Source organism: Theileria equi, chromosome 1 (assembly GCF_000342415.1).
Source record: "Theileria equi strain WA chromosome 1, complete sequence".
In the NCBI taxonomy this organism is placed as follows: domain Eukaryota; phylum Apicomplexa; class Aconoidasida; order Piroplasmida; family Theileriidae; genus Theileria; species Theileria equi.
Window position 1 is genome coordinate 2,361,845 of NC_021366.1, and position 24,093 is coordinate 2,385,937.

Here is a 24,093-nt window from a genome sequence, read left to right on the forward strand (position 1 = left end):
CGACAGCCAAGTGACCTTTAGTAGAAGGGGTATCAGATTATGTAAGATTAAAGATACACGTCTAAATTGTCATACTTGGGCTTAAAGTCTTATATATCTGCATTTTGTTGACCCATGATCCTAGTCTTTTTCTTATGTACACTAGTGCTCCAGAAGTCTACTAATGAGTCAGCAATCTCCCTCTTGTACAGTACCAGGATGACCAGTGATTCAAGTGTACCACTAAGAGTCTAGACTAGTATTAATGTGGAGGAATGAGTAGGTAAAAAGTACGGTATAACAATTCCAAGACAATCTCTGTAACTTGTTTGCCGAGTACAAACCCCTGTGATTCATCGATACGAGTACGATATATCGACGGCATACCCATTCATTCAAATATTTCTAGTTGTTCAAAAAAGACTTCCTTGGTTACCAACGCCCACGTTTCTCCCCTTTTCTCAAAGTATATGATCTTGTAGTTGTAGTCTAGCTTGACAAAAGCTTGTATAAATTTTGGAGATTCATTATGCAAGTGTACTATGACATAGTCTAATGATTCATGGCCCTTTGCTCTCCATAGTATAGCGTTGCCATCTAGAAGATTGGTAATCCTAAATACATCAAACGACATGTATATTACTACAGGAACTCCAAAAAACACCTGTTCGACTGTCTTGAAGACTTCAACATCCAATTGGGCGCTAACATCAAGCTGTCGTTCAGGAAGAGCTTTAGCAAATAGTTCCAAGTAGGTTAAATATGGAATGACTTTCCATTCCTCATTAAGTAGTTGGTAATATTGTTTGCGTATCCCTCCCTTCTTTTTCTTCACAGTGAGATATACTATAGCCCTGGTCTCATTTGTTTTAATGGCGGTGCCACATGTCCTAAAGATGGACAGGGAGGAGCATTTCTCTTCCTTCTTCGTCTTCCATATGACTTTTCCAGAGTCTACAACCTTTACTATCAGCGTATCAATGTTTGGTTTGTAATTAAAGTGCGCAACTCCACAGGACCGGTACCCTGATCTCACGACCTTGGAGGCATCTACCTCGGCTGAAAGATCCAAAGTGACAATTCCCCCATCCACCAGAGGGTAGATTAGCACGGATAGCACGATTGGAGTGTAAAATGGCACCATGATGCCTCGGAAGAGAAGATGTGCAGGGGTTGGTTGGAGGAGACCAGTGTGTAGAATGATGGGAGCGTTGGCTACTCTTGTGACCACAGTTGGAGTGCCTTGTGGTTCTAAAGGATGAATCCGCCAATATGTTGTGTAAATTTGCCATTACAGTGGTAAAAGTATCGAATTATGACAAGGAAGAAGATTACCTTGCCATGGGGACGATGTGTACTTGTTCTTCTTCCGTTTCTTCTCAGTGCATTTACAAGAATCCCGTCGTATTATTGCTGTTTTAAAATCTTCTCGGCTATTTATATGCTTCAAAAGGACCAAAACCTTTTATTCTTGGTTAGCTCTCTGGGTTATATAGGTTTTTTCATGCAGCATGCCGGCAGAGAACGCCACCTCTGTACTTGCTACTTCAGGACCAATTCAGAGTTTCTACTTGCTCTAAATGTTTAGCAGAGTCTGAAGCCTATCATGGAAATTCTTCAGCCGTTGTGTTTCTCTGGAGGATAGAGTGATTCTGGTCTTTGCAGGTCACTCGAATCTCACCAATTTGGCATTTTATTAGACTGTCTTTGCAGTATTTATGCCACTATAACAAGCGAAACAACTTAAAAATTCCCATCACTTACGGGACTACAAATGAGCATCACGGCAGACGTCCATAACCCTTGCCGTCTTGGTCACAAAACCCAATTGCTCCTACCGTACTCGTAAATCTCTGGAAAGTCAGGTTCACCACGTTTTATTTTTTCCCCATGGTCATCCATCACGGATTAAATATGCACATGCAAGTGTCCTTTTCATCCAAAACTAGTCTGGCAACCATTAAACTTTATCTAGAGACTAATCATGTACTTGGAAACCAAAAGTTATTCATACGTCTCAAGTGTGTTACATGTCCAGGATCTATTGCTTTACATGCCTCATAGCCTTGGCGGTCAATAACCATCATTTTCCAGGTCAGAACGAGTTCCATTCTGGAAGAGTGACAGCTCAACAAGGAGACCCTGCATGCAGAGGTACATGAGCAAGACTGAAAGTCCACACAGCTTTGCGATACTTGGTTTGCCTCGTCCATTAAAGCTTTAGGGTCGCAAGTATGGCGCCATACTCCTTGCTTTCAATTTTCTCCCACTTGCCGTCCTTTGGAGTAAAGCATACGGACGAGAATCCCTCGTCCTCCTTCTTGCCGTGAATGTATAGCAACGCTGGCTCTCCATCCTTGAGGTGAATTTTGGAGAGGAACACTCTCTCACCTTCAGCTTTCCAGACGGTTTCTCCGCCGAATGTAACCTCCACTGCATGCTGTCCGAGCTTTGGAAAGAAGAAGCGAGTTGGAACCCTGAATTGCTGGGCTTCAAAAAAGTCGGCTTGAGTGACTGGAGCGCCTCCAACTTCAAGAGTAAAGTGGGCAACTTTATCGACCTTTTCTCTAAGCTCGACAAGGGAAGCTCCAAATCCTTCACCGTTTACCCATTCGCCTCCGACCTTTTTAAAGAGTTTATGCTCAGGTCTTCCAGCGCTCTCCTTGTGGAGGTAAACCATGAGGACGTTATTCCTTTCTGCTCCGTCAAAATGGACTGTAAGGTAGGTGCAACGTTCGCCTTCCGCGCCCTTCCAGACAGTCTCGGAGCCAACCAAGACAGTAGAGACGAAATCTGCTCCTTGTGCAACGAATATTCTGGTTGGAACGTCATCCAAATGAATATCAAAAGCCTTGCAGGTTGGATGGCCAACAAATACATCGAGAGTTTCTCCAGACATTTTTCAGGTGAGTGAATAGTGAATAAACTGGAACTGCTAATACAAATGCCAAACCAACGATGGTTTAAAGTGAATGAGTGTGAGTAATAGTCCAAAAATGAACAAACGACTATAACAAGCCAAAAGAGTGAATGTGAGTGTGTGATGGCTGGATCCTACAAAAGTACCTAGATTCCACCGAATAACGAGTGACTAGTGCACAAATTATGATGAATTATCGCAGGAATAAAAAGAATGATAATCATGGGGTAGAACTATACTCTTCGGGGTTGACCTTTGTGATTCCTTCATTACCAAGGAAGGGTGTAGCAAATAAAATCACCGCCATGTACTACCATTTTGGATGCTCTAGTATCTAGAGGCCAGTAAAAACTTACATTAACACGCGGACGTACGACTGAAGGAGTACTAGACGACCGTAGGGAGTCTCTATAAGAGGAACGGATGAGGGAGTAAATCACGATTAAATGAGCAGTATTGTCATTGTAACACCATATTAAAGGGCAAATGGGTATAAACAACACCCTTGTGGATAATCAAGTGAAATACAAGGAGAAATAAAGAATCTTGAGGAATCCATCTTTACTGCATGAGTCACTGTTTTGGGGATAATTGAGGCTTTATGGTACAAAAATCTGAATTTTAACTCATCTGATTCCTATAGACGCTAAAATTACCTGGGTGACAAATAATAAATAGGAAAAATTCCGTAAAATTCACTCTAGAAACTGTCTACCGTCAAACCTTGATGATGTAGTGAAAAAGTAAGATAAAGTACAATTTTAGAGACTATTATTTAGCCTTAAAGTATTCGAGAATTGATATTTTTCGCTTTTTTGGGTCAACTGGTTTGCTACTTTTAATCTTTGATTCAGCGTCTACATTTATATTGCATTCATCTGTTACCATTTGGGTGCCATCCAGAGCCTTCTGACTACCCACATGGTCATCTGGACCAATAGATGCAGCTAAATCCGCTACAACCCTTTTTTCTAATGTCTCATCGACAGGTGAGTCGGACATTATCTCATTTATTGGCCTATTTGCATCTTCAGTGGCCTCGAGAATTTTTGTAGCATCGGACAAGAAGGTATACTGAATGTATCTCGGATCGTTAGCAACATTTACTGTACAAGATGTCTATTGAGTAAAAAAACGTACCAATGTAGTCAATTTTTACAGGATATGAAGAGTCCGTTTCAAAAACGTGCTTGTGAAGATGTTGAGCATACTCTGAGAGAAATATTTTCTGAAGAATCAATATTATGTCTATAAGAGGTATTGAGATGGATTAGTGGAAGGTGTAATAGATGGGATTGATTTGGCAGAGCAAAAGGTATGGAATAGAGTCGCAATTTCACTTTTTCCATTTGTTTATAAAGCAGATATCAAGTCACAAAACATCTACCTTTATTTGAGGTCATACAACTTGTTTCAAACATCACAACTTTAGGTGCCGTTATTTCTCATGCTGTGTTTTTAAGATGTTCATAGTTCCTTATCACCATCGAGAACAGAGAATATATGAAAGGCACTTTTTGGAGAATAACTCATCTCAATTTCAATATGTTGACGGTAATTGAAAAACGAGATAGCGAAGGTATTCTTCCGTCTACAAACTTGTACTTCATTTCAAACTCAATCCCGTTTACGTATTTGGAGACAATTATTATGTATACGACTCTACCTTCTACCACTCTCACAGTCCTTTCCATTAGCCCCTCAATATCATGGTTTATATTATATTCTCCATAATTAACTGCACCAATCACTAGTTCATCCTTTAATTCATCCCGTATAGTAAACACTTTGCCAGTTTCTCCATTTTCAACCTTTATGAAACTATCGTCATCATACGTTTTAACATTCAATTTTAAAGGAGCTCTAAAGATTTGGGTATAGTAGAAATCAACAGGTCTCCTTATAAACTCTACAATCTTCCTGTTAGATCTACCTCTGAAATTTTTATACCTATTACTAACTTTGACATATTTAGTACCATCTTCTCTAGTTAGCACAAGGACACGCCTACTGGTAACCTGAGGGTCTTCTAAAATAATCTCTCCAGCATCCGAGATAGACCCCATTACATGAGAAAAGTAGTAGGTTCTCTTCATGAAATAGTTGACGGCACCGGGGTATTCCACCGATGGCAAGGATCCAACCTGTTCTGGAGCATCTCCAGATATGTCCAAATTTATTGAAATTTTGTTCCCCAAAGATGGTGCTGCAATTGTCTTGCCAAAAAGTACGAATAGAAAAAATTTTAGAGGGACGATTCCACTCATTTTCCTATAGAAAATTTTGTAAACTACAACTTGTGATTTTAGCATGGGTAATTCGTGTTCGTCTAAATGAGAGTGTTGTAAGTGGCTAGTTATAAAGTAAGCTCAGGACTAGCTCGCTGGGGAATTTTGAAAGAATGAGCCATTTTACAGCGATATTTTATCGATTTTGTGCTTATACATGGCTGTTTTAATGTTTGTATTCCCTAATTAATGAGTTGTAGCTAAACCTTGGCTAAACTATGCATGATTCTTTAAAATGAGAATCTAAATGAAAAGCCTACATTGAATTTATGAATGGCAGGGACCCATACAATATAGCAGCAGATGTAAACAACTCGGCCCCCAAGCATAACTCCTGCTATTCATAAGGTTTATTATCTTTTCACTGTATTCATCCATAGAATCTCATATGTCTAACCCAAGGGTCTCCTTTATAGCGATTATATAGTTTCCATCCAGTGAAACAAGCCAAGGCAGAAGTACCAACTCCAGTTAATACCGTAGGGATAATCTTTTCAATAGTCCAAAAAGAGTCAGTGTTAGAATGGTTTTGAGGAGGCGAAGTTCCAGGAGTAGAGACAGAATTAGAATGGGCTTGAGTAACAGCTTCAGCTTCAGTAGTAGTAGTAGTAAGAGAAGGATCAGTAGTAACAGCAGGTTGAGCAGAACCACCTTCTTCTCCAGAAAGAGCAGTACCTCTAGAACCACTTAGTGCTGTAAGAGTATGACCTACTACAGGAGAAACGTTTCCAGCCATTTGAGCCACTGGACTGCCCTGTAGGAGAATCTTAGTCTCAGACTCTGTATCAGGAACTTGGTCAGATAAATCAGCATGTTCAAGAGTTTTTTCTGTAATGGCAGTTGGTTCACCTATCTTAGGGATTTCTTCAGCAAGTTGTTGTTCTAGTCGTTTAATAATCTCTAGAGTAGCATTAAGAAGATGACTATAAGCTTCCCTCAGAGACTTACCCTGTAGCCCATCTTTCTCCACTTCCCAGCTATTTCCATCCCTATTCCTATACAATCTATGACCTTTCCCAGTGTACCACTTCTTAGTCCTTCCGCCATCACTGCTAACATAGACAAGGAAAGGCGCGTTGGTAGCTCCAGGGGGCTCTTTATCACGCTTTGGAAAAAATACTATTAGTTCCTTAACATTCCATATTGGAAACTCTTTCTCGTATATTTTAGGTTCCCCGGTGAAACCAGTTATAGTGAATGTGCCATCGGTACCGTAGATGTGCCGAAGAGCAGTATATCCAGATGGCTTATAACCATTGTAATCAGTAACTTTAACATTCTGAGGACAACCATCATGATTGTAGGCTTTACAGTATGGATTAGGATATTCACCCTCTTCCTTGGAAACATCTCTCTACTGGTCTGAAAAGTTTGCACCTTTGTTTGTGGAGGGTATCTGCATATATCTTCTCTCCTGGTTCATGATCACTTATCATACTCCATCTATCATTGAGACTGCTACCATCATTACCTAGAGAAACTGGTGCCTTACCAAAGAGACCAGCTTCCATACTTCCAACATATACTTGCATAAGTAGGGGTTTCCTATGATCTTCATCTTTATCCCAATAGAAAACAGAGAGATTAAGGGTTTTGTCACTGAGTGAAAATGCTTCATATTTAGCACCTTCATCAGTTCTCCATGTAAGAAGAGTACTCCTATATCTAGCCCTTGTTATACTTGGGTCATACCTGTGAGTGTAACAAATGTATCCATTTATTCCATCCTTATTAAGAGATTTCTCTATGTCCACATTAATATTTTTGCACGGACAAGAGTATTTTCCATGGATACCGCCATTCTCATAAATGTCAACAGAATGGAGATCGTGGAGTTTACATGCAAGCCTATCTAGTTCATTCTTGAACTGAAGACTAACAGATTCTGTGTCACTGCTAGGAAATTCCCTAGTATTATCAATCTTCTTCCATCTAGTATTTGGTTCTTTAGGTCCTTCATCTTCTTTACGATCATTGGCATCTCCGTCCGCATTATAATACCAATGTTCTCCTTTATAATCCTGAAGCCTGAGGACGAGAGGTTTATTTATTTCCTCACCACCATCATGTGTAAAAGAGTAGTAAGTTGTTACTTCCCATGCATCGGGGCGTTTAGTAGACAATGAAGTGGGTCCTCCACCATTGTTTATCTGAAGTTCATGTTCACCGTAGTAAAGATCTGTTATTACCGGTCCAAAAGGTTTTCCGTGGGTGACATACCTATAATCTGTAGCAGGCTCTAGAAGGTTTCCCTTTTCTGCATATATAACTCCATCATCTTTGCAATTACCCGGACTCTCTCCTTTTGGACACTTCCTCTTTATGTTTATTGAGGACATTCATAATCCTACTTTCTAGTTCCCTTACTCAGCATCCCTAGACAACCATACATTCATCCTCCCTCACAAGACTAGCTCACCATCAGAGAGTATCCACAGAACAAGATGAACAACTATCAACACAGTCTTCAGTAGTACAGTATGAATGTTACAGTCACGCTAATGACTCTTTCTGATAATCACCAAATTGAGCATGTCTATCATAATTAATTGGCCCAGGGTGAACTCCACCAGAACCTCAAATAGGCCCCTTATTACCATCCTCGACCATACCCTATGACATAGCAATACTCCTATTTCCAACCTCTACTTTACCAAATCATACCTATCTACCGCCATCTAGAGATGGCGATGTAACCTCCACTGCAACTGTCCAAGTCCTTTGGTCAGACAGTTTAGATTCCAGATGTCCAACGGCACATTACACATTAAACTTACCACAGCCTTGGCTAGAGCCGTAACGGCGGCTTTGTTAACCTTTGGAGCTTCGTCATCGAGAGCCAAAATCCTCTTTATCCGATAGTTTGGGACTATACGTTCAGGTTTGCCACCGCTTGTCATTCTAAACTTCCTTGTCTGCACATTAAAATGAGTGATGTCGCCGAGAATGGGTGTATAGACCAAATGTGTACATGAATACGCGGTAGGAATCAAGTGGACAAAGCATTAACGGAGCATTGCAAAGAGCAGCAAAAAGGGTGAATGAACGCAACAGAGCATATAATGTACAATGCAAATGCATAGAAACAACACAATGTCACTAGTACAGCATAAAAGGTGCAAGAGTATAGAGAAAGCAAACCAAGTGTAGGCCAGTATGCGACAAGGGCGGATATGAGACAATCTGAGCAGCTCAGTGGCTATCAGATGGAAATGGCGAGGAAAAATAAAAAATGGACGAGAAAATTCCACGGGGCGAGAAAAACTTACAGGTTGGGCTCCCTTACGCGGATTCCAAAGTAAAGTACCAAAAAGAGCGCGACAGAGACCACAATGAAAAGGACAAACATTAAAATTGCGCATTTCATGAAACACATTTTGAAACGCGACTGTCTTTATCCGTCTCTGGTCCTCAAGGTTTAGTGGCTGTTATTTCTCACACATCCAGCCAAAAGATGCGAAATTAAAAGAAAGGTTCGAGGATTTGAGCAACTGTATCGATACCGGGGTTAGTTATGATGTAGAGTCGAAAATTTACTGCTCAGCTGCAAATGACAGTGAATTGCCCGTCCCCGGTCCTTGGCTTGTTTCGTCAAAAGGCGGACCATGAGGCATATATAGCGGGGGCCAATGTGACCAGGTGATCTACGACACGAATCCGGTGGACGCTCTAGTTACAGGTGAAGAGATTAGAATGTCATCCAAGGAGTCATCTTTTGGTGACCGTTGGTCATCATGGAAGGAATACGGACGGAATGTAAGCCATCGAGCAGCGAGTTTCCATCTGGATCTGTGGCTAGATGGAGATTATCATTCGTGAGGGCTTTTTAAGGAATGCAGCAATGGCGGAATGAAATAACATTGTTGTTTACATTTGCCGTAAATTTAAAATGCAGTAGGTCAGTATCCCTAGATCATCTTTAAGGGTTAAATTGTGGTTGCATTGTTGCAAAATCACCTGAGCTCTGCATTACGATTCTATGTCAGCCCATACAAAAACTAGCTGCTGCCGATCGAAAATTTTACCCCAAATCTAGCATCGGTCAGTATTCAATCATCAGTTTATACTTTGGAAAAGTAAATTCGTAGAGACACCTGTCAATTATCATGAAGATTTTTGTGCTTGTGCCCGTTTTCCTCATTTCTCTTGCAGTAGGCGTCCTTGCTGATGGTCCAGATGGAAGTTCCTCTGTCAAGTCACCGAGAGAAGAGTTGACTGATTTACAAGGGAAGCTCAAGAGTGACTCTCTACACGCAATGGAGAACCATACCAAGAGAAATGAAATCAAGGAAAAGCTCCAAAGAATGATAAAGATGATTGAGTACGTTTCCAAGGATACCGGAAGATCTTTTGGTGATGCGATGAAACAAGTGACTGATATGGAACAGGAGATTTCAAAACATGTCAAAAAGATCCTCATCAAAATGAGACCAGTCTATCACGACTCCAATACGCTTATACTAGAAATTGACAGAGTATTGGCTGGTACAGATGAGGATGCTGTGACTGCAAAGATACAAGAGGCAAAGGAGCTATTGGAGAGGAATAAGCCGGTACTCGAGGAGCTTGAGAAAGACTATAGGGGTAAATATGCCCAGTTTGAGGCACTTGAAACGGCCCTAAGGAATAAAGGTCTAGTTATTTTGGGGAAGGAACCTGACCCCTATGGTATATTTGATGATACTGTTGGTGAATCGGGGTATTCTGGCTCTGACATTAGAGACATGTTTTTAGGAAAGACCCCAATTCCGGCACTTACCAAGAAACTGGTTCTTGAATTTTCTCTGACACTAAGGGCTTCTGTATTCAGAAACTATACACGTGTGCTTATGATAAAAAATCAAGCTAATGAATATATTTCAAAGGGAAATGAATTAAGCGATCGATTTACCAAGTTAGTGCCAGATATTGGGAAATTTCAAACTCCTACAAAGATAAAGGAAATGGAGGATTTGCTCTATAAAATTAAAGACGATATTTCTCTAATTATGAGAATATTTTTTGATTTTACAAAATTAATAGGTATTCTGGGGAAACTAGATGAGTATTATATTATAATTCAGGAGTTTGAATCATCTCTTTCTGAATATGATGACAATGCCGTAATTTCGGAAGATATACGAATTAAAGCTGTGGAGTCATGCAAGGATCTGGTTAAATATCTGGAAGATATTAAAGAATCGTATCCAACATGGTATGGCAATCTTGATAAACTTAAATCTGCGATAAAATCAACTGAGGATAACTTGAATGCTGCAAATTCACTATGTGATGATAGCTCGACATCTGGAGCCATGTGCTATGGGTCAAAGGGAATTGTCATCATTATAGGTCTTTTGCTAACATACTCTTTGTTGTAGATTAGAAATTTTTAGGTTGCCATGTTGGATAAGATTCTTTTTTAAGAAATTTTCTGGGAGTTTCCTTGTAATCTTACCAAGTGTACTTTGTGAAATATTTATACTAATTTACGAGAAATTTATCCTTGGACCTTAATTGCTAAAAATACCAAATTTTTGTGCCTTTATAGTACATTTAAGTGGGTTTATAGACATTTTGAATTAGGATAATTTATATATTTTTACAATCTTTAAGATGCGCTATGGATTAAGAGAATTCTCTGTGGGTACCATCTGCATGCATTGGTTTGTAGCGATTTTTTAGGTCAGAAGTATTTTTTGGAGCATACTAATAATAGTTTATATTTAAAGGGAGTAAATTGATGATGAATCCTTGGAATCCCCATCTGGCTCTATCCATTTTGTTTATATGTCCCTCTCTACCCTGCCAAAGATGTAACATCAGAAAATATCACAAATGGATGGAGTTATTGTACACTTGAGTCAAACACCAGCCAATTCCTTTCCGGTTTTTGGTAGTATAAACCTCTACAGTTATAACGAACCCGGAAGAAAGGTGGTTATAAAAGTGGAAACGAATCCTTATGGTATCAAGGGATTTACAAGGTGTGAACACTATTCAGAAGGCGGACATTGCATTGAAAGGATAATAGGTTTAAAGGGTAATTACTCTGGTTTTCAAGACAAGGTGGATGGCATTTTTTCAGTGTCCATTTATTATTGGAGTAGTGATTCTCAGTTTCACAATCCTCTGGTTATCCAACTTGATCATGATACCAACAAGTGTTATTCTAATGAGGGTAGAGGTAAATGGGTTTATAATGCTCTAACTGGGGGAACATCTGACATTGTTGAACTTTTAGACAAGGAGAATTGTAGATGGAATAAGGCACATGTTTTGGATTTTTCTGAACATAAATCACCAAGTTACAAGTGTTTTGTTTGCAAAAGTGATGTATTTTCCATAACTATGACTGATTATAAAAATGAGTATCTCACTACATGTTACATTTCGATTTCTGCACAAAACTCCGTTTCAAAGTTTAGGGAAGGGAGTGTTGATCAAAGTGGACTTCCTCCTCTGAAAAACATTGATAAAATTTATGTTTTCTCTTTCTTATCCTTGTATAAAAGTCCTCTTGTTGTCTACTTTTTCACACAAGGGAGACATAGTTGGTATTATAGATATCAAGGGGATCCAAAATGGACTGAAAAGGGCCTATCCAAGGGTCCAACTGAGATGGGTTTTGTTAAATCATCGCTAGAGAAATACTCTATACCTGATATGGATGTCGATGTCTATAAGGGTGAAGCGAAATATAGGGGCACGGGAACAATTTTGTATTTGGAGCTCAAAGAGGTTTATGTGGGAACAAAGATTCACAAACGGTCATTTATGGTCAAGGGATTATATGGTGGCTTTAATCTCAAGGATCTTTGTCATGCTGGAGAAAAGCTAAATGGAATATCCTCCAAAAAATCACTGATTGGATTCTCTGTTTATTATTCTGATCTTGACAAGGGAGAATGCTTTCCACTTGCAATTTCTCTCTGTGAAAAGGATGAAGTTTGTGAATATTTTAAAAGGGAGGATTATTCTACACCCTGTGAAAAATGGGTAAAATGTACTAAAGTTACGAATGAAAATCAACTATGTGATGAAATCAAAGTTCTCTGTGAGAATTTGAAGAATTTTGCTATTATTCAGACAAATGTAGATGATGAAGGCTATCCCTTCAATGTAGATTATAGCACTGCGGATGACCTTGAAATTGCTGTATCCACGTACAATCAGGATGAGAATAAGGTATATGATAAATTTACTCACCACATGAAAAACGGAACGCTGCTAAACATTTTAACGACAAAACATAATGGCAACTATATTAAATTCAAATCACATTTTTTGCCAATAAAATGTATGGAGGCTTCCGTCTATTTTTGGTCTCGGGATAAAGGTCATAAAAATCCTCTGATTCTGGAGCTAAAATCATCTCAAAGCTCTATTTCTCCCTATTTTGTCTACGATAAAGATTGTTGGAAGAATGTAAAATTAATTAGCGGTGGTGTGAGGGGGATTTTGGATAAACAAAATTGCCTAGTGAATCATGCACATATTGTAGACATTTCAGAAAAGATTACGGGGTCGTATCCATGTCCATCTGGTTGTAACAAAGGTTTTATAAATGTTATAACGAGCGATTTTAGGGGGTATTCGGTATCAAAACACTATTCATCTTCTGGTTTACTTTCCATAACCCAGACAAGGTATGATTATAAGGATCAGATTGGACTACCAACTCTCTTGGGCGTTGAATGCATCTATGTTTTCCACTACCCTGAAGGTACTGCAAATGCATCTCTTTTGTACATTCCCTCTGGGAAGGGTTCATGGTATAAGAGAAAATCTGGTGATGTGTGGGAGCTGGAACCGGACTTGGACCATAGATTTGTAAACTATCCTGCAAAAATTTTATACAAACTCCAAGAGCTATCAAGAACATTGGCACATAAATCAGAGTCGGTAGGGCCAAGAGCCTCCAGTGAAAGCACTTCTGAGAATGCTTCAATCACAATGGCTGCAGTCATTGGAGTAATGGTGGGATGTTTTATAGGATTGGAAATTATGACAATGATTAAAACCCCAAGAAGTAGTTTTGTTGTAAAAATAATTGATAATATTAGAGGCTACCGATGGTAGACTCTACCATTAAATTCTAGTTTATGATTCATGCTCTAATATTTTGGCCCCTATAAGTCATTTGCATGGTGGTTAGTTTGGAGCAACCATTGTTGCTCTGTTGACACAGCGTCTGTAACATTTATATTCCCGATAATTGTAAAGCTTTACTGGTAACAGATTTATACCAAATTTTGGAGTTGGATATCATTCTCCCCAAACTCGATGTCTTTTCTCTTGGTAATCGAGAGAGTGACACTATGATCCTCTAGACACTCTTTTGTTGACCCATGATCCTACTCTTGTTCATCTGTACACTGCTGATTCAGAAGTCTACTAGTGAGTCAGTAGCCTCCCTTCTCCATAGTACCAAGATTACCAGTGAATCTAATGTGCCAGTAGGAGTTCATATTAGACATAATGTGGATGATCGAGTAGGTAGAGAGGATAAGGTGTCAGAACGAGTATGAATGTAAATTTGACAGTCTATTAAATTTTATCATACTTCGGGGTTAAACACCTATGATCACTACAATCCTCCGGAACATCCCCAGATATTTTTTACCCTTTTAAATTTGCTACAACGGTTTTTATTCACTGAAGCGACTTTGTCGATATCAGAGATCTTCCAGCAGTATAAAGAGCAAAAATATGTCAGAATAAAGGGGGATAAGTTTGGACAATATGAATATTTTAATACCCACACCGTTGGCTTTTGTTCCATTGATATTATTTCTGCATTTAAAATTGGCTATCGCTCCTGGGTTTTCCAACAAGATTCTTGTGGAATTAAACCTCTCTAAACCACCTCAGAAGAAAATTAGAGTCCTAGATTCCGATGAGTTTCCGGGAGCAATCAACTATACAACAAAGAGGAATTATAGGTCATCCTATATCATTGGACAGGTTGTCGATGCAGGTTAGTTTACTTTATAGTATATGAGATGTGAATGCAATGGATATAAGCGATTTCTAGTTTATATAGTGGAAGCTTTATCAGGGGTATTAAGTCCACTATGGAGTGACTTGAACGAGGCATTCCACTTACACTAAAACCGCATTAAAGGATATATTTTGGAGTGGAGTTGCAATGGGAATGAGTTGTAACCATGACAAGGTAGAGCCAGAGGAATGTTGGGGGTCCCCAAGTTCTGCATGCAGCCTCTTTTCCATGGAATGAGTGAGCGAACAGAGTGAGATAGTGAAAAAATGGAGTATAAAGTATTAACAGATGGATGATAAGAATGGAGATGAAACTTATTCATTTACTGAGCCTTGTGAATGCACAGACTCCAATGCCCATATAGTTGTCATTAGTCCCTCGTTCCTCGGGACTTGGTAATCCTCCTTACAGTTGTACTATAATCTTACCGGTAGAAAGAGCTCCCTGACAGTCTCTCATCCTCCCTGTGATAGCTATGGAGCTCATTGCATTTGCTTCGCTCAAGGCTTCAGCCGGATAACTCAGCACTGCCCCTTGTGACCTCCCATGTCCCCTACTTTGCATCTTCAGTGGCTAGCCAATTACTCCCACTATTTAACCTTTGGAAAAAAACATCAACATGAGGACTGTCGCATTCTTTTCTATATTTGGCTTCATCAAGCTCTGCAGCGCTGGTTGGCCGTGCTGTTTAAGAGGTTTAAGACGCTATGATGTAAACTACCCTTATTATGGAGAGGAAATGGAAACAACCAGCAATGATACTACCCAAGAGGCTCCTGATACAGCAGAGTCAGCTATTCCAGGGCCCTCTGGTGTAGCTCCTCAGAATGTTGCCACTGGCGGGGCAGAGACTCATACTGCTCCTCTTCCTAAAGCCCCCTCTGAAGATAAAATGACACCTCAACTCATTGATATAGACATAAACTATCCTGAAGAATCCATTTTAACTACAAGGGAGCACCGGGTTTATGGATTAAGACACAAGGCATTTGTCCCAAATTCTGATGTTGTCATAAGCTCGGTATCAGAAAATGAAAGGCATCTTTGGAAGGCTGTTGAGGGTGAAAAGTGTACCATAGTCGAACTATTTGAGGGAAAATATATTCTCCTTGGAATTGCCATAGAGGCTGATGGATCCACGAGACCCATGTTTTTTGAGAATCTAAACGGAGAATGGAAGAGGATAAGCGATGAGTGCTTTTATGAAAAATCTGAAGCAATGGTAACTGTACCAGAGGAGGCTCCACCCCAATCTCTACCAGCACCTCCTGCTCTTCGGTACTTTCCCATGACTGATGGAGGAGTTACTCTTTTACATTACAAAACGGACAAGAGGAGATGGGGAAAGATTAAAGATGTTTCAGATGGTCTTGTGGATGTTCCAGTGTCTACAAGTGTCAAGGTTCCCAAGGTGATTGAGGGGCCAGATGGAGCAAAACCCAGCATTCCATCAACACCCTCTAATGATGCAATAACAGCAGGCGCTGAGGCTGCAAAAGGTACACGTACTACAAAGGATAAAACCACCGGGTCTGGAATATGAAACCCAAAAGTAATCGTCAATGGGTCATGTGCATGCAGCTATTCTGGGCTTTGAAAATGGTTATTCTCAGCAAGTGAGTCATGAAAGGTTTTATCTTGTGCTTTAATATTGTTTAAAATGGGACTCGCTTTTACTACCTAGCAATTTGTACAGCAAATTAAGCTGTACTGGGCATATGTAGTACATGGATTTTGGCACTCTATATGTTTGGAGGTCCTCTGGTCTTTTAGTAGCAGTTTTTGAACTAAAATCACCATACTAATTTGCATGCAAGAGGTTCCCAAGGAAGGTGAAAATAATGGTAAAATTTCGAGGGGCTACTCTTGCACTTGCTTACCTTTTGGCTAAAGCCTACAGTTATGCTACTCAAGCTCCCGTTGGTTGCTTATGCTCCCATACTGGCGTATAGTCGCCTGTTCGCATTCACTCGCATAATACACATTCATTCACGTCTTCATTTAATTTTCTCATAGAAACCATTTAGAGGAGATGATAATCCCGGGAGATCCAAGAGTTATGAGTAGATACGTTCTAGCATGGCTGAAAAACGACAAGTCCAAATACGTTAGGGTGATTAGCAGGTATAGGACATGCGGCAATTTCTTTACCAACATTCAAGAATTTATAAAGAGGCCATCCGATACGTCTTATTCCCATGTTGCCAGGACGCCGCTGTTACTTAATGTATTGAGCCAGGAGACTGACGAGTATATCAACGTAGTTGACGTTGTTGGCGACGAATATTATTCCCCAGGGGTTAGAGAATTTACCGTTCAGAGTGAAAAAATGGACGAGGTAATAATCGGAGAAGTACGATACGGCAGGTACATTATCAACAGCAGAGTAGAGGATCTCATCTTCAGAAAGGTCACGCTGGAAGGCGGATCATACAATCCTCGCATAACAATAACGTCACGCTACAATGATGGAATGGATATTACAACTTCCTACATTTACATTAGCGGTGAAACAAACAAGTTTTATCTTTGGGAAGATAGGAGGAAAATGATCGCTCTGTTAGAATGATTTCCAAATACTACAAATTTATAGACTCCTGGTTGAATAATCACTCCAACGGGTAACTGGGAATTTCCAAGCTACCGCAGATAGACGCTAAATGCAGTAACATTATACATGAACCACTATACGTTACTCTAGAACGTAGCGCATGTACAAAAAATTAATCACTACATTACCATCTTCCAACAATAGCCTGTTTGGACAAACATCCAATCAGCGCTATATATTCTGCATTTGCCAAATACAATAGGGCCATTCATTCATGCCCTTGTAAAAACCTCCTGAGCCTTGGGGGTGACCCTGGCTCCTACTACAAGTTTCCTCAAATGTGCTTGCAGTCTTACAATATCCTTCATTGTGCCCTTTAGTCCTTCCTCAGATTTCCATCTATTCATCAATGCCTCCAATGCATCCACAAGTGGTCCCCAAACAGCGAGCTTCTCTCTTTGCATATTTGTCAAATCATTTGCAGCCCTCTGTGTCAAGAACATTTTAGTCTTTCCAAGCTTGTATGCACTGCTCTCAAGTCCAGTTGTCTCAATCAACTTTTGTGCCTTTGTCTTATCGTCCAGGGACTTGTCGTTTGAAACAGCAAGACTCAGGAATCTATACTGATCAACAAAATCCTTAAAGTCTCTGCGGTATGAATATCCCAACTTGCGAAGCTGCAAAGCCTCAATAACAGACAAAGCGTGAAGCTGAATGAGGACCTTTACAGAATTCCAAGTCAAGGGCTTCATTTGCTCATTTGGAGTAATGCAACGGATAAAGTGAGAATCTGTGCTGTTTATCAAAGTCATGAGAGAATCTAGTTGGGACATAAACTGAGATCCAATTAACATACCCTTTGCAAGCTTTCCAGAAACAATGGGTACATTTGCAAAGAGGGTACTAACCACTGGATTGGATGATTCATTCACCAATGTAATGAGTTCTCCAGTAAGCACATCCTTGTTTTTCAGGATGAAACCAGAAGAGCAATATTGAATTGGTCCAATAGTGTGTACAATGGTGAAGTTGGAGTCACCAGCAACCTTACACTGCTTGTACTTTGCATGCTCTGAAAAACTGGAATTGCACGTAGAAACAATCTTTGAATCAGCACCACCTGGAGCTAAACATTGATCCTCCAATATGCTCAACACTGAACGGTTCTTGGAGCACAAGAGATCAATAATTGCCACATTGGACTCATACTCCAATGATGGAGATGCAATGCCTTCCTCAGCATACAGTGCCGCTTCTCTCTTGAACACAATGTTGATAAAGTTTGTTTGCAACATTTCATTTGTAATGTTAATAAAGAGCTGTTCCAAGGAGTTGTTCTTGAAGACCTCAAATCCAAAAATATCCAAAAGGCCAATAAAGCGATCAAAAGACTCTGGAGGCTCAATTGTCTCGTTCAAGCTCCTTACCAACCATACAAACACCTTCTCGTATACACCCTTGGAAAGACTGCATTTAAGTACTTCAGCATCAGCTACCCTTCTGGGACTGACAATCTCTGATCCACCGGCATGGGTAACCTTTGATGTTAATTCCCTCTCAAGATCGTCGCTGTTTATAAAGAGGAGATCGCATGCATCCTTGAAGGTTGACATGTTGGAAATCTTGGCAGCATCATCAATACCATCTCTGGACTCTGCAACAAATTCAACATTTCCCATGAGCAGGACACCAGACAAAAGAGACCATACAGTGTCAATTTCACTCTCAGAAAGTCCCATATTCTTGAGAGATTCACAGACAAGGTTGTAGTCCTTTACGTCGTCAATTGTGGCAACATCGTAACATTTTGGGTTGAGATACTTGTACTCAGAGAGAGGCAAAAGCTTGTACCTTCTTTTGGTGTCTTGAGATGCCCCCTTTAAAAACTGGTAAAAGATATGATATGATCTCTCATTCTCATCCTGAGTAACAATACGAGACTTTTCCAACAAAAATGTAACCACAGAACCGTAACGGATACCACCACTTGGTGCGACATCAAGCTGCATGAACCTTCCAAATCTGGACGAATTGTTATTCCTAATGGTCTTGGCATTACCAAAAGCCTCAAGAACAGGATTAGCAGCCATAACAGCTGTTTGGATCCTGAGATCAAGTCCCTTGCTAGAGGGATCAGATTTTGTAGATGCAAAAAACCTCAACATTTGGGTAGTAGACTGCGTTTTACCAGTTCCAGATTCGCCAGACACGATGATGGTCTGAGAGAATTTGTAATCATAGAGATTTTCCAATGCCTTCCTTGCAGTGTAGAAAACGTGAGGAGGCATCTTCAACAAATCCGGAGCGTTAATATACTTTCTAATAACCTCATCTGTAGCATTGCCCAAATCCTTGTATGGATTAATTGCAACCATGAGTGGATCAGCTGTACTGTATATCTGGTTCTTCATGTACCTGTGACGAAGATAGTCCAAAACACAAGGAATGCTCGTCTGAGGAAGCATACCAATGTCACCATATGTCATTGGATCAATCTGACAGTTGGTATTCCAAACATTTGCAGCTGGAACCTCAAAAGTTGAATCATCGGAAGGAGGTTCAACCTGACTACATATAAAGACATCCTTTGTTGATCCCGGGTGTACAAGACACTTGGCAAACATCAAAGTCGGGTCCTCCTTGACGGAAGGAGCCAAATCTGTCCAGACATAGAGTCCCTAAATGTTTGTGTGAGAGTGCATAGAATGTGAACACATGGATGGGTATCGGAGAGTATGGCAACGGGTTTTATGTGCATGTATTAGAGGGAATGGAGAACAGAGGAGTAGTAAGGTGTGATGTTTAATCCTTATATCCCAAGAAGCCAGCTGCGCCGGATCCACCAAAAACAGAAGAGATGACTAATCCTATACCAAGAGGAGCTTCAAGACCAGTAGAAGCTTCATGTTTAGGAGATTCAGGAGCAGGAAGAGGAACAGAAGTACCAGGTTGAAGAGGATCTCCAGGAGTACCTTCAGCAGTAACAACTTGAGAAACAGCTTTATGACTAGCTCCACCATTAGCCCCTCTAGCAGTACCAGAGTCTTGTACTCCACCAGCACCTTGAACAGTATCAGTAGTAGGTTGTTCAGTAGGTTGAGGAACTACGGGAGATTGAACATCACCATTTTGTGCTTTATCAGAAACAAGATTTTCAGCAGCCTTTTGAAGTTCTTGAGCAGTATCTTGTCCACCTCCTTCAGGGACCACTTTAGCTTGAGCTTCATCTTCACCTTTACCACTAGGACTATCATCAGCTCCATCATTACCGTCAGTAACACCAGCTTCTCCTTTAGGTCCAGGGGGACCAGGAGCATCTTTTAGAGATGAGTCTTCTTCCTCTCCCCCAGTTTCTTCTTTGGATACTTGTTCTTCAGAACTACCTTCAGCACGTCCTGCTGTTCCTCTTTCTTGTTTAACAGTCTCTTTAGGACAGTCTTTCAAGCCAGTAGTACCACACTCTCAAACATCATCCATTATCCCAATAGTATTTGCAGGGTGAAGAATCCTACTCTTCCTTAGGCTCCCTCCGGCTAAAGCCCGTGGTCGCTCATGTAGTCCCTCATTCTTCGGGACTCCGTCTAACGACGGCGTTCGCTACTCCATAGCTCACATGTTCATTCCACTACGCTCAACTCGCATTAACAACTTACCGAGAGGATTTTTCCGGAGATATCAAAAGCGTTGAGATTCGTGCTGCGCCGTTTGAGGGCGTTGGCGGTTTGGATATTTTCCTTTTGAGAGCTTGCCATTTTGATCTGTAACTAAGACTGTGAATCAACCATTAATTTATGGCCTAGAATGTGCACCTGGGCAATGAGATCATAAAGCAAATAAGGAGAGACTAAACATCAACGTTTTTAGCTCAGAATAAAACTTTGGCACACATTGCATTCAATCAACACCTACGTGCTTCTAATGTACACTCACACCGCCTGCACGCTCCTTTTGACTCACACTACACATTCGGCTACACACCTCGTAGCACAGATGCGATTCTCTCCCTCTACCTTCACTTTATGGCTAGTATAAACGACAGCGTCCATGCACAGTCGACACAGGTAGCCAACAGGCGGATTTGAGGGTGAGCTTGACTTGGCCCGGATAGTGGAGACTCGGTGGACCGGCTTACCACCCATTTGGATTACGGCGAGAGAAATGGAGACTTTGGGAATGTCATCGCATAAATAGTGACCAGAATGGGTCAGTGGGAGAAAACGTTGGTCAAATTGAGACTCTAAACGCCCAGAGGGCAGGTGCCCATATTTTGGCCTTTCCGGCCTCGATACCTGAAAATCTCGGATTATCAGGGAGATGCTGGAATAAAAGAGTGATGGAGAGAGTATGGAACAAATGTGTGCGTATTTAGGGGTCACAAAAGATCCCTTGGCTACCCAAGGACTGCCAGTTGCCATTTTCCTCTTGCTGCCCGCCCATTCATAATTAATTACGTTTATAGTCTCAAATGTTTGTCCAAATCTGAGATCTAGCTCTGCGTCTCGCTCCAGTGAGCCGTTTTCATGCCCAAATTTCGTCCCTTTGTTTTTGGTCTAAAGTTGTTTATTCATGCCTTAACTTTGCACTTTTGTTTATATTTATGCATTAAAAGAATGTGCGTGGTTTCATGCGTTGAGTATGCCAATTAGATTGATTTTTGGCCACGCCATTGATGTCGTCCCGTTTTGCTAAATTCGTCCATAATATCTACTTTTAATGCTATAATTGCGTTTATTACAGGATAAATAGTGTTTCATTAGAATATAAAGCTCGTATATCGAGTATAGGCGTCTATAGAGCCACTGGAATCTCAGGAGCAACTCCATCCGCATGCACTCGTAGAGTTGAATGAACAAGTCAAGACAGGATAGATAAACGAAGCACCATTGTTTGGAGTGATAAAGGGCAAAGAGTGACGGTAAAGGTCCATAGAAGATACCAGATTCATCACCCCGAACCTTTGGAATAGACGAGTAGAGCAACTACATTTCACAATGAAAATCGTTACACTTATCGTCGCATCAATTATAGCTCTTGGGGAATCAAAGATCCATAAATCTCCCCCTTACAAAAATTGGACAACGATCGCAAAAAAGAGCTTTGAAAGGGGAAAACTCCTCTACGACTCCATCTACATTGCACTTGAAACGCATGAAAAGGAGTGCAGAATCATCCACAGTTATATAAATGGAGACGAATATAAAGATGAAGATCAAAAGACAGATGTTCTCGAAGGGGGTTCCAACAGATCAAAGTTTCCATGTATAAAGTCTGTAAGTGGATCAGGTGGGTTTAATGGTGTTGGCCATGTATTCATGATGTAGACAGAACATACACTGGGCAATGAACCATTGTCCATAGATGGCATCCATACCCATCCCATTCATAAAAATCTCTAGACTTGGAACCATTCGATATCGACATTAATCCATTAGCAATCCCAAATCATCACAAGAGAATATATCTAGAGGGGAGTTGTCTTGACTATATTCTAAACGAGTTAAACACATTGGACCTATCAAAGTGTGATGCAAAGGGCGATTCATCAAGATCTCTTATCGCACTCGCAAAGACAAAATGCCACTTTATACGAGCAGCTAGGGCATTTCCTACTGTAGAACAGGGTTGCGTTTTAAACCCAAAAGAAGCTCATTCTATCGACTACCCATTCCTGAGCTTGAGAGACGAAAATGAAAATGATAATCCATGCGGAAAAGATTACTATGGAGATGAATGTGAAGAGCTCAAGAGAGAAATTGTGGGTACATGCACCAACAAAAATGTCATGTCAGAGACCGCTTTTCAAATGTATCACGCGGAACTAAATCATATAGGTCCGTTTCTTGTCCACAAGGAAAAATTTACAGATGACATTTGCTTTTATCTGCAGTCTGGAGAGTGGAATAGAAGGACTGAAGAAAATGTAAGTCTGTTTTGCTCTAGAAAAATTTATAGATTAATCGACTGGCCGATTCTGCAATGAGCATAATGGAGTTTCACAAGACAATGGAGACTCAGCTGGATAAGCTCAAGATCCAACAGATTGAGCAAATGGAAAAGGCTGAAGAGTAGGTTTTATTTTTTTCTTGCAGTATCCACAAGATTAGCTCTGACGTGGATACAAGTGACTTGTGTTTGTATCACATGGCTGGAGGAAGGCAAATGTCCCAGATTTAGGCATATCTAGGAAATGTTACAACGAATTTAGATTCGTATAAAGATGTTTGAAGTTACAGTGAGAATGGGTTAAAATAAAAAGGGATGATATTTTGGGTCATGCAAAGCCTATATATGGCATTACAAGGTATTGCAAGAGTTTAAAGAATCTGCACACTTCATCTTCATATAATCCATTTCTGCTCCTTTTTGACCATTTGATTTACAATATAATCACATTATCCATTCCAATGGGGTCTGCATGAATGTTTCTCTTCTCCCTTTGGGCTCTGGGCCGGATGAGGACCAGTCCCAGTATTGCCATAAAGATGAGGATTCTAGCAGCACTATGCCTAGTCTCACTTCTTTACTCTTGCAATGGCGGTGACGATTTTGTATCTAAGGGCACTAGTGACACTACCCTTGACCTGGAAGAAACAACAGACTCGTTGTGCAGAGCCTATTATACATCATTCTATGGAATTAATACAAGAGTGTATAATATAAAACCTGGTACAAATGTCCAGAGGATAGTTTGTAGAGAATATGAGGTGTGGAAGAGCAAAGGAGGAACAAAGTGCGTCTACTCTGTTGCATTTCTAAAGGACAAGGAACCACAAGTAATTCTTGTCATAACTTCTGATCAAGGAAATCTTGTTCACTGCTTCTTTAGGTTTCAGAAAGAGGATGGTTGGCTTACTTGCTGCGGGCGGTTTAATACAAAAGGTTGGAATAGTACAAGTAGTTATGCCAAGGAAATTGAAGAGTTACGTGTTCCTACAGCTTCAGTCTCAGAGCATTCGATTGATGTTTCCAGAGAAAGGGATAATGAACACTGCAAGATTAGCTACTATGACAAGTATGGCCCATCGAGTCGCTTCTATGCCTCAAAAAACGGCCATACTGCCAAAGAAGTAAAGGATGAGAATAATAAAATATGGGAAGCCACCAAAGATCAAGCATGTCTACTATGTGAGCATCATGAAAGGGGTGAGAATGCCTTTTTGAGACTACACATTAAACGGAGTGACTACAAGGTGATATTCCGCTGCTTTAAGCTTGTAGATTATGAGTGGAAGAACATTACTGAGAAGGATTTTAATGAGATTTATACCTTAAGGAAAAGGAAAGTATTATCCAAAAATTCCCCAGTCATTTGATACAAACAAACAGTCACTCAAAGTCCCTAGCATTCAACACAATATAAATTCTTCAGTTT

The 24,093-nt window shown here is 40.4% G+C and overlaps 12 protein-coding genes across 12 annotated transcripts; 6 read left to right on the forward strand and 6 right to left on the reverse strand.

Annotated features, from left to right (window-relative positions):
* Positions 1-370: 370 nt before the first annotated feature.
* Positions 371-1,123, reverse strand: BEWA_028670 (hypothetical protein; the record flags this gene model as incomplete). Its single annotated transcript, XM_004829626.1, has 1 exon — positions 371-1,123. One exon carries the CDS (start codon positions 1,121-1,123, stop codon positions 371-373), a length of 753 nt encoding a protein of 250 aa, XP_004829683.1.
* A 1,068-nt stretch (positions 1,124-2,191) lies between these two features.
* Positions 2,192-2,971, reverse strand: BEWA_028680 (hypothetical protein; the record flags this gene model as incomplete). The annotated part of the gene is made up of 1 exon (XM_004829627.1): positions 2,192-2,971. The coding sequence occupies exon 1, from the start codon at positions 2,876-2,878 to the stop codon at positions 2,192-2,194; it is 687 nt and encodes a 228-aa protein (XP_004829684.1). The 5' UTR covers positions 2,879-2,971.
* Positions 2,972-3,670: 699 nt separating this feature from the next.
* On the reverse strand, positions 3,671-4,320 carry BEWA_028690 (hypothetical protein; the record flags this gene model as incomplete). The annotated part of the gene is made up of 3 exons (XM_004829628.1): positions 3,671-4,005; positions 4,040-4,147; positions 4,287-4,320. The coding sequence occupies 3 exons, from the start codon at positions 4,318-4,320 to the stop codon at positions 3,671-3,673; spliced, it is 477 nt and encodes a 158-aa protein (XP_004829685.1).
* Positions 4,321-4,428: 108 nt separating this feature from the next.
* BEWA_028700 (signal peptide-containing protein) lies at positions 4,429-5,166 on the reverse strand (the record flags this gene model as incomplete). Its single annotated transcript, XM_004829629.1, has 1 exon — positions 4,429-5,166. The coding sequence occupies one exon, from the start codon at positions 5,164-5,166 to the stop codon at positions 4,429-4,431; it is 738 nt and encodes a 245-aa protein (XP_004829686.1).
* Positions 5,167-5,557: 391 nt separating this feature from the next.
* On the reverse strand, positions 5,558-8,087 carry BEWA_028710 (hypothetical protein; the record flags this gene model as incomplete). The annotated part of the gene is made up of 4 exons (XM_004829630.1): positions 5,558-6,087; positions 6,136-6,541; positions 6,669-7,505; positions 7,965-8,087. The coding sequence occupies 4 exons, from the start codon at positions 8,085-8,087 to the stop codon at positions 5,558-5,560; spliced, it is 1,896 nt and encodes a 631-aa protein (XP_004829687.1).
* Positions 8,088-9,293: 1,206 nt separating this feature from the next.
* Positions 9,294-10,547, forward strand: BEWA_028720 (signal peptide-containing protein; the record flags this gene model as incomplete). The annotated part of the gene is made up of 1 exon (XM_004829631.1): positions 9,294-10,547. The coding sequence occupies one exon, from the start codon at positions 9,294-9,296 to the stop codon at positions 10,545-10,547; it is 1,254 nt and encodes a 417-aa protein (XP_004829688.1).
* Positions 10,548-11,004: 457 nt separating this feature from the next.
* BEWA_028730 (hypothetical protein) lies at positions 11,005-13,248 on the forward strand (the record flags this gene model as incomplete). The annotated part of the gene is made up of 1 exon (XM_004829632.1): positions 11,005-13,248. The coding sequence occupies one exon, from the start codon at positions 11,005-11,007 to the stop codon at positions 13,246-13,248; it is 2,244 nt and encodes a 747-aa protein (XP_004829689.1).
* Positions 13,249-14,789: 1,541 nt separating this feature from the next.
* Positions 14,790-15,713, forward strand: BEWA_028740 (signal peptide-containing protein; the record flags this gene model as incomplete). The annotated part of the gene is made up of 1 exon (XM_004829633.1): positions 14,790-15,713. One exon carries the CDS (start codon positions 14,790-14,792, stop codon positions 15,711-15,713), a length of 924 nt encoding a protein of 307 aa, XP_004829690.1.
* Positions 15,714-16,202: 489 nt separating this feature from the next.
* Positions 16,203-16,739, forward strand: BEWA_028750 (hypothetical protein; the record flags this gene model as incomplete). The annotated part of the gene is made up of 1 exon (XM_004829634.1): positions 16,203-16,739. One exon carries the CDS (start codon positions 16,203-16,205, stop codon positions 16,737-16,739), a length of 537 nt encoding a protein of 178 aa, XP_004829691.1.
* Positions 16,740-16,883: 144 nt separating this feature from the next.
* Positions 16,884-20,473, reverse strand: BEWA_028760 (myosin A, putative; the record flags this gene model as incomplete). The annotated part of the gene is made up of 2 exons (XM_004829635.1): positions 16,884-19,399; positions 20,375-20,473. The coding sequence occupies 2 exons, from the start codon at positions 20,471-20,473 to the stop codon at positions 16,994-16,996; spliced, it is 2,505 nt and encodes an 834-aa protein (XP_004829692.1). The 3' UTR covers positions 16,884-16,993.
* A 1,239-nt stretch (positions 20,474-21,712) lies between these two features.
* Positions 21,713-22,790, forward strand: BEWA_028770 (hypothetical protein; the record flags this gene model as incomplete). Its single annotated transcript, XM_004829636.1, has 3 exons — positions 21,713-22,004; positions 22,118-22,641; positions 22,674-22,790. 3 exons carry the CDS (start codon positions 21,713-21,715, stop codon positions 22,788-22,790), a joined length of 933 nt encoding a protein of 310 aa, XP_004829693.1.
* Positions 22,791-23,203: 413 nt separating this feature from the next.
* On the forward strand, positions 23,204-24,034 carry BEWA_028780 (signal peptide-containing protein; the record flags this gene model as incomplete). The annotated part of the gene is made up of 1 exon (XM_004829637.1): positions 23,204-24,034. The coding sequence occupies one exon, from the start codon at positions 23,204-23,206 to the stop codon at positions 24,032-24,034; it is 831 nt and encodes a 276-aa protein (XP_004829694.1).
* Between the last annotated feature and the right edge of the window lie 59 nt (positions 24,035-24,093).